The sequence below is a fragment of the Pseudopipra pipra genome, chromosome 9 (genome assembly GCF_036250125.1).
Source record: "Pseudopipra pipra isolate bDixPip1 chromosome 9, bDixPip1.hap1, whole genome shotgun sequence".
NCBI classification, from domain to species: Eukaryota; Metazoa; Chordata; class Aves; order Passeriformes; family Pipridae; genus Pseudopipra; species Pseudopipra pipra.
Window position 1 is genome coordinate 26522775 of NC_087557.1, and position 14527 is coordinate 26537301.

Genomic DNA, 14527 nt, shown 5'->3' on the forward strand with positions numbered 1-14527 from the left:
ATGGGCAGATTGGTGGGCTGAGTGACTGCACAAAGGCAGCTCCTGAAGAAGTCGTTATTAGTTAACTCTACTTTTATCTCTGACATTCTCCACACATTCCCACATGTTAGCAACTGCTAAAGATGACAAGTAAAGAGAACTGGGAAAAGATGGAGGGCAGCATCTCTCTAACTTAAAAAGAGTAATGACGCCAAGTTCAGTGCAAGAATTCACAACTCTTCATGCATTTTACTCCAGGGAGAAAAGATCTTCAGGTAAAGCCCAGGACTGTTCAAAACAAGTGAATGTAGCCTGGGGATCTCTCTGTTGGTCAATAACCCGAAGGATTTGAAGGTTGCCTCACAAGAAAAAGAGAACAGTTGAGAGATATTTAGGAATTACTTCTGCAGGTAATAAAGAAATATTCTCTTCCACTGAAGACACACTGTAAGCACCAAAACAGGTGGGTCACATGGAAACATGTTCTTTCACTTAGCATGTGAGTGCTGGATCTTTCTGAGACAGATGAGAGAACAGACTCCTGGACTTTGCAAGCAACTCTATAAGCACATCACACTTTTGCATCCCAGTGTTGATCTCAGGATCCCTCCTTCCCCCAGCATGGGAAAGCAGATGGGAAAGAATCAATGCCATTTCTTCAGTGCTGAAATTCAGGGCATTTCAAATAAGGTGTGATTAGTTAAAAGATGAGTATCCTCAAGCCACACTGGCAGAACACCTCAAACAAACTGCTACCAACCTGTCAGTGCAGTGTAGCCAACACTACTCTCCACGACTGTGTGCAGTGTTATTTTTTTCATCCAGTTTGATCATTAGAAGTGTTCTGTACAAACAGAACATTTGCAGCTAGGTACAAGAAAATGGTAAATTTCTAGCTGAAGAAGGGTATTTTTCCAAAAGCTACATCTAGGCAGCACTCTATATCTAGGAGCATAAAAGGATCATCTGACACTTCTAAAAATTCTTGAGTTACAGAGACAAAAAAGTCCCAGCACTTGACAGTGACATCTCAAAATGCCAGTTCCTCTCGCACAAAAAGAGATGTAAGGCTGCAGTCACATAGGATGAAAAATGAAAACCTGTTAACAATCAGACCATCTTCTAAATTAGAAAGCCATGGCTGTCAATTAAGGAAAACATCTGATATATTTTGTTCAACTGCTTTTCATTAAAGCTGATCAAACAAGAGTAATGAATGCTTATGAAAATACACATTTTTAGGAAATTCCTGCTAAATTTTCAACACATTAACTGCTCAGCTTTTATTTTTTAAGTAAGTGAAAATAGCCTCTCACCAAGTGAGCTAATTCTAAGGTGTGGGCAAATAAACAAGCAAGCTCTCTGCAGTGAATAAGGTCTGGTCTGCACTTATTTCAGTACTTGTTTGTTTACAAGGACAGGCTACCCTCTGGCAAAGAGGGTATTTGCTCCTGCAAACGTTGCTCAGAATGGTTGGACTGACATATCAATTTCCCTTGGAGGTGCAAGGGGTCAGCATGAATGCTTGGTAGTGGCAAGGGTGCTCTAGAGTCACTCGGCATCACAGTACTAGCAATAAGCAAAATGAAAAACAAATGAAGCACAAAAAGTTTAAAAAATTAAATTACTTCATTCAAAGCTTTGGAATACCAATAGCACTGGCCATTACCACACTAAAAACCAGAGAGAGCTAGAGAAAGTATTCAAGAGAGGAAGAAGATTAATCAGTTGTATGACACGCTGAATTAATCTCATCACAAATTCTAAACCTACTACACGATAACTCTGCTTTAAATTGGCTTTAAAATTCTAAGCAAGCTGATAACCCACACTAACAAGGAAGAAAATAAAATTGGGCTTTTCACACTGTTGTGTGAAATCATTCTGACATTAGCAAAAGTGTCTTCTGCAACAGAAATACACCTGAGTTAGAAAGGGTAACAACGGCTTTAGCCACCTGTTGTCTACCTACAGTAGCTGTCTTATCTATAAGAGAATTAGTACCACTACAGCTACACTACTCAGCTGTAGTCAGTGTTAAGAGTGACAGCAAGAGGACTGAAGTAGGACTATTGTTCAAAGAGACTTAGTACAAATCATACAGCTATTCTTTTACTACATGGTAATTTGCAGAGGTCACAGGTTAAGTGTGCTACTACCCACAGTACTTACCTGCTCCTGTAGATTACTGTGTAACTACACTTAGTTGATCCATATGCAATTACCATGCAGCCTGCACTGAAGTTTAGAACATACAAATAATTACAAATAATCAAAGGTCAGCTCTGCCATGACACAATACTCACCATGGATTTTTTTATTATCCTGGCCTGTTTCACTTCTTTCTTCTACAAACCCCCAACTAGGTCCTGAGCTGGGCACACTGATTCAGCATTTCCAGCTGGCAGAGTTTTTGAATATTATCAATGAATTTAAGGGTGATATCCACCTCTGACACCCTCAGAAGAGAAGCAAAACAGAGACTTCACCTCCTTGAACCCTGCTTGTATAAACCCTTTTTCTTTCACAAGAAGTCTAGAGTATACATCCCTAGACTTTCATTCACTTGGTCCATCACTAAAGGCATAGCAAAACTTGAAGTTATTGCCATGATACAAAGTGTTTGCAGATTTATTCCATATAATTGTTAGAGACCTGCAAGAAAGACTGTTCATAGACTTTGTGGAATTTCTGTCCTTGGAGATATTCAAGAGCCATATAGACATGGTCTTGGGCAGTCTGCTTGAGCAAGGGTTTGGACAGGATGACCACCAGAGGTCCTTTCCAACCTCATCCATTCTGTAATTCCATGAAAGATGAAATTCCAGTTGCTTCTGGTTTTATGTATGGCAAAATCAATGGCACAAGGAAATAACCCCTGGATAGCTATCTTTGAATAACCAGTTGTCTGAAGCAACAGTAAAAATTATTCAACTACTAATGCAGGAGAAACATTTTCAGTGCTATGACAAAATAGCTCTGGGGTGCAATTTCATTTAAGCTTTTCACTTTATCTACTCTGGTTTTCATACTCCTTCAGAAACGCTGCCAGAAAAGTTATTAACAGTGGCTATAACCACATCCTTATGTCACTGTAGCAAAATTCTGAGAAGAAACTTCACTACAGGAAATCTACATTCTATAGATTTAGTCTGACACTAAAGCAGACTATACCAACCATTTTGCAATCCAAAACCTCAGTATCAAATGTTAAAAAAAAAAAAAAAAAAAGTCTGATTGGGTGAGGTGAGCTAAATATTGATCAAAATAGTTTCAAAAATGTGTAACAAATCAACTACAAATGACTGTTCTTAGATTTGAAGGCACATACAGGAATGCAGTAGATTTGAAGGCAGATATAGAAATGCAGTACATGTGTTCAACATCTTAAAAATTCGAGAAATGACCCAAAGCTCACCTGAGACTGCGAGATCGAGGCCTGAGGGCTGGAGAATGGCGCCCTTCCTCATCAGTGATGCTCTCAGTACTGAAATGCTTTGTCAGGAAATGAAGTTCATCTGCCGTGGGCTGAAAGGGCAGCTGGTGCAGCTTCTCCTGAGATGAGCATGATGACTGAGTACAGAAAAAAATACAGAAAAGAAATGCACTAAACGCATGCATAGGGGTCAGCTAATGAATGGAAGAGGAACGGACTCTGCCAGACACTGCACACTCCAGCAGAAAAGAAAGCTATTTATCAGACCAGGTGCCTCTTTTTATTGTTCTCTTTAGGCTAAGCCAACCCTTACATACTATGACAGAGCTGGTGAGATCAGGAAAACTTTGCGAGAGGACTTGGGAAACCACTGCATCCAATTCTGGAAGGATTCCATCTGATCACGCAGATAATTTATTATCAGGAGACGGAAAGGGAGGCACGTGAGTACCAGCACTACTCTGGAGAGGACAAGGAGGTTCCTGGAGTGGTGAGCAACTTTCTTTCCTTTTCCCTCATGCTCTCTTAGCTCAGGAGTTTCCACTGGCATGCAGAATGCTATGGAGCTGTGTAGACTTTTTTTGCTGACTATTGGCTCTCATTGGAAATTGCTGCTGTAAATGGTCAGGATTTTATTTCTCCTTTCCTTTACCCATCAGGCTTCTTCTCTAACCAAGGAGACAATAATAAAATGAAAGTCACCAACTTTGTTTTGAGATTAACAGAGTTTCTTATTACAGAGCTAAACAGCTTATTCATCTGTAAATAAGTTGATGCATTTATATGACACATGTCCTGAGATAATGATAGACATGAAACTGTTCTAATCCTTGAACCTCATAAAACCTGAGATTAAAACAAATATTTGTGGGAAATGCTAATAACATCAAATGTTGGACATTCCAGGGGAAAAAGCTGTAAATCAACTAAGAAATGTGGGGGTTTGTGTGTGATTTTTCAATGCCCCTCTCCATTTTACAGAAGTAAGAAAATATATTATGTAAGGACAAATTAAAAATTCTCTTTAAAAACAAAGGGAAAAAGAAAAAAGGGTTGAATAACCAGAGTAGCACTGAGTAACACCAGTGGGCCTTATTAAAAATATCACCCTAATCTAAGTTCCAAGGCTCATTATTATCTGATAAAATTCATTATATACACTGTTCCAGTAGAAAAACTTGTACTTTTGTTAAAATGATCCTCACTCAAACTGGAAGCACTGCATTCTAGTACCAGAAGTATTGTTAGGAGAGAATTATATATGATATAACATGTATGACTGAAGCTTAAGCTCACTAACATGGGAAAAAAAGCCTATATATCTCTTGTCATATAGCTAGATCCTTTTGATTGACATTTTCTGAGGAAAAACACCCAGTCAACCAACAAATCTGAGATAAACAAGTCACATAGAAAGTATCAGTTCAAAAACCAGTTCAACTACTGTAAATACTGTAAGCAACAGAAAAATGGGGTGATATGAGAACTTACAAACATAAAGGTTCTATCCTTTAATAAAAATATAACTGGCTCAAGAGCCCAGATCCACCCTCTCTACACTGCACAAAGGTATTTACAGAAAAGAACTCCCCTGAAAGCCTTGGGATGTGCATGAACTCCCCAAGTGTGCCTGAAACTGGAAACCACCACTTCCAATGCTGTGCAGGGATCATGTTGAGAAGTCACCTCCAGCTCAGTGTCCACACAGTGATGATTACCCAGATGGTGGATCAGTTTACACTGATAATCCACACTGAAGCCCAAGATGGAGAGTTTGGGTATTTGCCCCCTTGTCCAGTCATTCTGCTGCTCATGCTGCTTATGCCAATTATAAAGAACATTCTCTACAGTATAGAATTACTCAAGCTCTGTTTTGATTTTCAGAGATTTCTTTGATGCCCTTCTGTGTGTCTCACACCACACAAGGAGCAGGAAGAAGTACCTGCCTATGAAAAAGCCTCACAGAAAAGGTACGTGGCAGCTGACATCCCATTCATGACGAATAACATGGATACTGCAACAAAGCAGGAATTACCAAAGATACTGTCTTACAAACCTGCATTAGCAGGTACCCAAGTTCTGGCATTACAAATACATGTCTTATTTAAAACAAATAAAGGAAGGCTAGTTACAAGAATTAGAAGGAAAGTTACAAAAATTAGAAGGAAAAAAAAAGTCAAAACTTATAGTCTAGAAAAATCATTAAAAACTTCGTTTCCCAACAGCAAAATCACTGGGGAAGCAGTGCTAGTAAACCCATGGATGACTCAAAAAAAATTCTCCCTCCACTTCCTCTCCTTAAAAGCAATCAGATCACAAAGTTTGTAATTCCAAAGAATAATTAATGAAAGTCCTGAAGATAAAGACCATGGACTTTTCTTGCCAAGGGCTTCTCTAGCAGTGTTAAGGGGTATAACATTTTAATGAAAAACCATGAAAGCGAAGTGAAACACTCCTGAAGTATTGATTTTTAAGTAATCACATCACAGTATTCAACATTTGCAGCAGACTAACACAAACACCCCCCTGGTGTCTTAATTACAGATGGAGAATTAGCTTAGCCTTCTCCAGTTAAAAAAAAAAATCAAGTGAATACTACAGTAGGTTATAAACTAACTCTGCATCTAGAAAATGAATAGTAGATTAGTTGCTTAAAAATAATTGTATATTGGCCCATCTAACTGATTATTTTGTGTTCATCGAGTTTGAAAGAAGGTCTTCTTCAGCTTTTCTAGAGTTGGTCTGATAATATTTATCTGGTCTTCCTCATTTCTATGGAAAGGATAAATGTGGTTTGTTTGGGGTTTTTTTTTTTGTAGTGTCATGACTCATTTGGAAGCAAAGAATTAAACAGAATCTACAGGTTTTTACTGACCTTAAACTACATAAAGGCCTTGGTTTGTTCAGCAGGTTGACAGAGCAGCTGATCTATGACCACAGAGGTGCAGGTCAGCTCTTGCTCTCACACAGAAACTCAGACCAGCAGAAGGAAAGTCTATTGTCCTCCTTCTATCTTGCTTGAAAAAGAAACAATCTTGAGGACTGACCACACAAAGTGGAAGCCCAAAAATCTGTTATATTTGTATCTGCAGCATTATATCACCGTGCCCTTCTGACAAGGCCCTGGACTGCTTCTTACTTCAGTTTTAAAGTCAATGCAGGAGTAACACCACTTATCAACTTCAGAGGTGTTACTGAGATCAATTCAAATTAATTCTAATCTGTGAAATACGACGATAATAGTATTGTCATAGACCAGTCCTAAGTAGGATTGGCTTAGAAATGTAATATCAAGTTTAACAGCTCCAACAATTGGATCACTACTTACTAAAACAGCCCATTTCAATGTCTTACTAAGATTGTAACACAGAGCCAGCAAAAGGACAAGAGATGAGAGACTTAGCCATTTAGGAAAAAAAAAGTCTTGGAATTACATGTTTTAATCTATTTTCTGCAGGAAGGTGAATTCAGGTCTACCTACAACTATCACTTCATGATTCTCATTGCACCATCCTGTTTTCTGTTACTTATAATGCTTTGGAAAATTACACAGTTTGAACTGATGCTTTCTATGGGACATGTCTATCTCAGATTTTTTTTGTGTGGGTTTTTTTTGGGTTTTTTTTATAGGAAAACATGAATCAAAATGATTTAGCTGTTTCTGGGAACATGACAAGAGACAAATATGCTTTCTTTCACATGCCAGCAAGTTGAGAACTTTCTAAAAGTAGCCTTAAAGTCCCTATTTCAAAGCAAGAACTGATAATTTCAACAGATTTTTCTTGTTGTTCTTGCCACTCTTGCTCTCTCTTTGGACATCTACCCAAAGCCTGGCCAAATATAAACTCTTGAAAAACTACTGATCACACCTGCAGGTAAGAACTTCCACACTGCAGGAAGTTTGGCCTCCAAAGGTGTCATCTTCACAGGCATCTTGGAAGCTGTCACAGTGACTACCATTGATCAAACTATTTGGATGCCATCCATACAGAAGTGACTGTACTTGCTCCACACTCTCATAGTTTCCTCCCAGAAGAGGACTTAGGCCTGGCTTATGCCCATAAAGATTTAACCTAAGACTATAAAGGCCAGAGCAGAGCTCCTTTTTAACAACTGCTCTCAGGTGCTTGAATATATAATAATGTTTGGCAGTGAAACCAGGGACACCTTTTTATCATGCTGATAATGACTTTTTCTACGTTTTCTGTGCTCCTGCCCACATATCTGTACACATACACAGACTTTAACAAGAGACTGAAATCAAGTCACCTGCCTTCTAAGGAGACCATAAAAAACCCACCCAAATTCAACAAAAAAACCAACTGTCTTGAAGTTCAAAAGATAATAAATTGTGGAAATTATGCAAGCTAGAGTCTGAAGGAATGTGTCTGAGGCAATGAGGCTATAGAGATCAGATGAACATCGCAAAATCAAATTTTAGTCATATCAATTTAGGCTAAAAGAAAATTTTTGACCCCAATTCCTTCTCTTGCTATACAGACTGAATTTAACACTCACCTCCTAAGGAACTGTGTGATATATTTGTGTTTGAGAGACACTAGAAAGTTTATGGATGAGCTTAACAGCCCACACGGAAAACAATGATACAGTGTAAGATTTGCATAATGTGGAGTTCTGAGTCCTAATTAATGGTGGTATGGAATTATAATTATTAGGAACGTGCTCTAAATTATTCACACAAAACTAAATTATCAGTAGAATTACTATGGAAAGAGGCAGTGATATTACCACACAGTTGAAAGCACTCACCATAACACACACACAAAAGCAAGTTACATTAAGTCTGTACAGGCAGCCTTGACACTTCTACTTTTTCTGTGCTTGGCTTTGCAAGGTTGTTACATGGATAACCACAAAACTTACTTCACTTAAAGAGTAAGGTTCATTTTAGGAAGCATGTGAGAGTTACAAGGGTTAACACAGTGCTGTTGTCTTAGTGGCACTACTGACTGAACCCAAGCAAATTGCAGCCAGCCTTCCTAATGAAGGGTGTAAGAACTGAAAAGCTTTATTAGGAGGTTGAAATTACTGGAGTTGAGTAACAGATGTGGATTATCAGTTTTTCTTTCTGCTAGCCTGATAGCAGAGGTTTTTGTACTCAGAACTTGAAAGCAGACAAGAATTTCATTTCCCAGTTATAAAAAGCTGAGAGCTGGAAGGTAATTATGCACTATGTCTGAGTCCTGCCACTTCAGAGACAGTGTGTCTCTCAACTGATCAGTCAAGCCAAGTGCTGCACTGGGATTTCACCAATGCTAAAGGCAAAGTGCAAGATGATAGGAGCTGGGAAATGGAGGAAAAAAGCAGCAGAACCAATAATTCAAAAAAATTTAAAAACAATTAGTATATTAAATAATGTTAGCAAAACAATGAAGAAAGATCAGATATTTTAGTAGAGACTCGGAAGCTGATTTGTTAGGGTGTGTTTGTACAAACTGAATTGCTTGGAAAAGTCTGTGTCACTTACTGAAACTGTTGAACTGGGAGTGTTTGTTCCATAGCCAGACGAAGGAAGGGAGGCCAAGGACCAGCGGCGTCCATCCGTCCTGGGGAAAAGATGTGAGGGGAATCACGGTGAGGGACGTATTGTGGCTAATTCTTAGGAGAAAAAAGCAATTTTCTCCCCCAAATCTCTTAACCTCACATTTTTATGAAAGTCTCAAGCTATTCAGATGAATCGGGTATCCTAATTACAACGACATTTGTGAAAAAGCAGCCAAAGTTTTAAAAGTAAAATTAGGTGACCTCGGAAAACATAAAGCAAATGGGCATCAGACTCCTGCATTAAGTAGATGCTTTGTATGTGTTACCACTTGTACAAAAACTGGAGTTCTTAAAACAGATAAATGAAAACAGCTCCCTGCAAACTTCTTTGAAAAAAGAGTCATGCTTAAGATAATTAGTTATGCATTTTCTCGTCTTCCAGATGAACATTAAAATTGAGAACAAAAAAAAAAAATCACATTACATCAAGAATCAACTGAAAGCAGATTAATTTGTCTACCTAGTCAGAAAGCATCACCTGGCACAGCTGGGGAATTAAAACCACAACAGCAGATACAAACAGAGATGTGGGGTCCACTCAAAATACTAAGATAAGAATCAGAGAACTCTCACTTAGGGTCTCTCTTTCTCCTCCAGTTAATGTAATATTAGTGGCTATTCCCCTACTGTAGTCAAAGAAACCTGACTACTGGGGGAAATAGCCAAAACATGGTGGAGATATTTCAGAAAAGGTCTTGTTTTACCAATGTCAAAATTGAGGAACTACATGACTGCTTTCAGAAGAATCAGTATTGCCCTCCCTGAAATCTTCTCCACCCAAACCCCAAGCCTACTGTGGAAAGATATGGGGCTTTCTGGTACAAACAAATACAGTGCATTTATGCAAGTGCATTATAAAATAGGATGTTTGGTATAGGTCTGAAACAGTGCTTGTAAAACCCTCAACTGTTATCTTCACAGTAATATTTCTCATCCCACTCTCCACAATTGTGAAGCCTCATCTCCAGAAAAAAGTTCAGTGCCCACCAGACATAAACTCCTGTTTGCAATTTTTCCAGGTCTAGCTCCTTTTATTTTCAGATGCAAAGCACTCTTTGCCATCTATCTTAGAATGAGAGGAAAATAAATTCACTGTTCCACATCACTGAAAAAATATTATGTCAAGAGTTTTAAAAAAGACTTACGCTTCATGCATTAAAAAAAAAAAATAAAAAAGGCTGTAATGTAGATTTTTATTGCACATATATGTTATAGCTAAACCCCATCTAGCCACAGGTGATATTTTCTTTGGGAAGACAATTCAATGTAAAAGAACAAGCTCAACATTATTCCAAGAGAAATGGAATTCCTTTCCTAACCCCCAAAAAACAACAATCATCAGAACTACAAAGTTGTTGCTTTCTGTGGTAAGTGACTGAACATCAAACTTCAGTGATCTTCATTCAGCTTCTTGTAACACACAGGAGTACTGGGGAAACCTTCAGGTTAATGATTCAACCTCAGTTTGGACTCTGAGTCCCAAAGCAAGGCAGTCTGCTCACAGGAATGCACAAGTCACTCACTTTTTGCAAAAGGAAAGCCTAATTACTTCCTTACTGAATTACCTAAATTGTGCACTGAAATAACTTCACAATCTTCATTTTGACAAAGTTAAATAAAAAATATATATTTATCAGTTAGAAAATTACAGGACACCCCTTCATGCTTGGGCTATTTTCTGCTGATGCAATCGAGGCAAGCAATGTGCTAAGCAGTCAGGACACACATGTCAGCTCTACTCTAGCAGAAAGAAGTGGGACAAGACTAGAAATCTTCCAAATCAAAGGAAAGGAAAAAAACTTTAAAAGAAAATTCCTCCTTAATTTATGCAAAACATTTCAAAGTTATCTCAGTGTTCTGTTAATAAACATATTTTAGGGAGATAACATGCAGTATTGCTTCAGGAAAAGACAATTGGAAAGAAACCTTTAGGTTTTATATTTGTTTATTATAGACACCTTGCCAGCACAACAAAGACATGCAAACAACAAACTTTGCCTCTAAAATGACATTTTAATTAGTTAATTAAGGAAGTATTTTTATGGCAGCTAAATGCTATTTAATGAACAGTAGATCAATTTCAAACAATAAAATGTTAGAAATACAACGCATCTTCTCCAGACCACTACCTGTTTATCACTTTGAGACAAAATGCAAAGATCTCCTGTTTCAACTACCAAAGAACAGAAGCTAAATGCCTAAATGGGGTTGTTACAGCAGGAACTTGTTAGGGACACGGGCTCAGCCACACAGAAGCACAGTTCATACACACACACAAACAGCAGCAAGAGGATACACATTACCTGTCTGCTCTGTGTCCATGGCTGTATGGAAAAAATTGTACAATAATTATGAGAGAGGGAGAAGTAGAAGATGCACATGATTTCTGAAAAAAACCTCCATCTCCTGTTAGTGGTATTCCTCCAAGATCAGTTTTAGTGAATATGAGCACAGTTAACCATACATTTACTTATTCCAACAGGAGGATTCCTGAACATGCCAACTTTGTGGCTATGACACAATCATTGAAAGGGTGTCTAACGAGGGATTTATGATTAAGCACAAGTCAGACCAAGGACAATCTAGCAGTATATTGTAGTGGTTTTACAATAAGACATGCTTTTCAAACACGTTTCCTACTCTGTCTCAAGAAAGAACTCATCACAGGGCTTCAATGAAAGAACGGAAATCACAAATGATGTCCAAACAGAACAATAAATGAGAAAAATTACACCACAAATAACAGGCAGAAAATCAGCAACACACAATTTCTGTGATTGCAGTGACAGGAAATCAGGTAAGGGCCATCTCTAAAGACCCACTGAATGTCAATGAAAAGGGTACTGTAAAATATCCATTTGTCTGGCAGCACACTTGCAATTACTTAATACCATCATATAGAACTTATTCTGATACCCCTATGTGATAATCTAATCTATATCTGTTGTTACTGCTGGCATAGCTATTCAGGGTGTAATGCAAGTAGAAAATAGAAACAAGTTGCTAAAACAAGCTGTGCTTAAGTGTTCTTTTCACTGGCAGAAAAAAGTATAGAGAGGAACATGTATACTGTAAAATGTACCACTGTACTCAATAGGACAGGCTTAACCTTTATTCATCCATTTCTTTAAAAGTTAGATTTAAAAAATGGGAAAGTATGAAAGGGAACTCTTTAGAGTTTTATTATTAAAACATTTATTTGCTGTCTGAACCTTTAGAAACCGTAATCCTGAAGCGTCAAGTTGAAAGATAATGTTGAAACATTATGTTAAGTTTTGATAATGGTTTCTGCTGCAACTTTTCTCCTGTGTACCAGAGTCCAGAAGTCCAGATACTGTGAAAACTGGTAAAAATTCAGTGGACTTCAACAGAGCTGATTGAATACTCCCAGATCAGGCTTAGATACCTCTTTAAAAACAAAGGTGGATTCTGTGAGTCCACTGAATTGTTTTACCAGCAGGGAAAACACTAATTTTTCTCTCTGAGGCAACAGGAAAATACATATCCAGTTTCTTACATTTCACATGCTATTAAAAAGTTGTTTCTGACATGAGACATGAAGACCAAAGTCTATTTCAAACAGTATCCAAGGACACCGGGTCTTCCAGCGAATCACCTCACTGGAGAAATGCTCCAGGATTTTCCTGCCATTCAGATTAAGGGTGAACCTTATTCCATCAAATCCTAACCCTTTATTCTCCTTTGAAGTTTTGAGACCTATCCTTTTTTCTAACTAGTCCTCAAGCTAAATCTGTCATTCTCAGAAAACTTAACTTCCTCTAAGGATGATCACACGTTTCCCATCCTCAGATCATTTTAACACAGACTAACTTTTTTTCCAGCCAAGGCAGGGTACAACAAATCCAAAACATCTCCTCCACACTTGAGTCTAATCATCCACCTGCTATGCACAAACCTTTCTTGGGGTTTCTCTATTTTCCTGGTTCTTTATTTCTCACAAAATTTAACTTTCTGTATCATTATCCATTTCTGCCTACCTGCTGGGATACAACAGTCAAATCACCCTTTGCCTGCTTTTCCCAGCTGTCTCTATTCTTTCTGTCCTACTCCTCACACAAAATTCATCACCAGAGTATCAGATTTCTTTCCACCAGTTTGATACACAGCGTGGCCAGCACCTGTCCAGCATTCACTGCAGGACAGATGATGGCTTCACATTCAGGTCTTCGGTGCTGCTCTTCTAGAGGCTCTCGTGGACTTGCAATTTCAATTATCAGCTATTTCCTTCATTAGAGCAATAATGTTCTCTTGACACCAATGCCCAAGACATTAGAGAAAACTCAAGAGTCAGCACCAGCCAGAAGGCAGGGAATGAAGGCACACAGAGTGGTTGGTGCCTAATTTTAGGTATGTTTACAACTTTGTGCAGACGTAGCAAAGAAGATCAGCACACTCTGAACACATCCTAGTGAGAGCAACATCTAGGACTGCAACTAAGTTACAATTATCCCAATCATGACTGGTTTTAACATCACTGTGACTAAATTATTTGTCATATCACATGCCCCACATGTCATTCTTCTGGGAGAATGTTGCCTTCTCCCTAGGCAGCATTAACTACTTAATTTGATTTTATCTTCTTCTAGCTCTGAGAAGCACATTCCGGGTGCTGCCAAGATGTAGTCCATAAAGAATAAAATATAAAACAAAATAAAACACAAATTTTTACATCAGAGAAAGTAAAACTCAATGAAAAATATCTTCTAACCTATAGGCCATTTCTAAATAAAAGTGTATAAACTATGTGCTTGCCAGTCCAAAGAGAATAGATCCTGCCTTACCTTCGGGCAGGAACAAAGGAAAAATGAGCAGGTGCATTTGGAGAGAAGTTCCTGGGACTGTCCAAAGGGCTGCTACCTGTTTGAGAAAGCCAAAATAAACAGTCCAAAACCATTCCATTCACATTTGCAACAGCATGAGTTTTCACTGTGTAGAAAGACTTTCTAGTCACAAGTAGCTGGAAATATGGAGCTTTGAACCTTTGAGCATTTGAGCATTAGTTTGCTAAAGAAATGCTCTGGGTATTTTCCTCCTTTTAAAATAATTTAAGGTGTATGTTTTATTTCCTATTTTCAGGTGAGTAATGTACCATCCATAGATAACATAGTCTTTTAATATTTTGTAATAATTTCTATATACAAGCTCTTCCTAACACTTGTCAGGGGAAAATCTGAGTTAGAAATTACACTGATGACAGTTTCAGGAATAATAAACAGTAAGAAAACATTTCTTCACAATGTACATCAAAGCTGAATGTAAAATTGACTGAGGGGGAAAAAAAAAGATATACCAAAAGAACAGCACATGATAATAAAAGGACTATACACATGTAAGATGACTGGGCTAAAATCTACCAGTATTCACCCTAACTACCACTTTTCTGAAATAGTACTTCCACCATGAAATGAAAGTAACTGTGAAATTATACAGTAAGGAAAATAATAACATTTAATCTTCTCTTGGAACAAGTTTTTTTCTCTGGGTTTTGGCATATGACGTGTAAGCGTATGGGTGGTAAGAGGTTTA

General features: G+C 38.0%; 1 protein-coding gene across 12 annotated transcripts in view; it reads right to left on the reverse strand.

Moving 5' to 3' along the window:
• Positions 1 to 14527, reverse strand: part of MAST2 (microtubule associated serine/threonine kinase 2) — a 192289-nt gene that overhangs the window by 47617 nt on the left and 130145 nt on the right. For 5 of the 12 annotated variants that reach the window (XM_064665340.1, XM_064665351.1, XM_064665350.1 and 2 more), the window contains 5 exons: positions 13783 to 13858; positions 11284 to 11304; positions 8904 to 8982; positions 3398 to 3552; positions 2152 to 2217 (listed from right to left, as the gene is read on the reverse strand). In XM_064665340.1, coding sequence (XP_064521410.1) covers positions 2152 to 2217; positions 3398 to 3552; positions 8904 to 8982; positions 11284 to 11304; positions 13783 to 13858 — 397 coding nt within the window. The remainder of the gene's footprint in view (positions 1 to 2151; positions 2218 to 3397; positions 3553 to 8903; positions 8983 to 11283; positions 11305 to 13782; positions 13859 to 14527) is intronic. The other 7 variants (XM_064665344.1, XM_064665352.1, XM_064665348.1 and 4 more) reach the window with 5 other exon arrangements.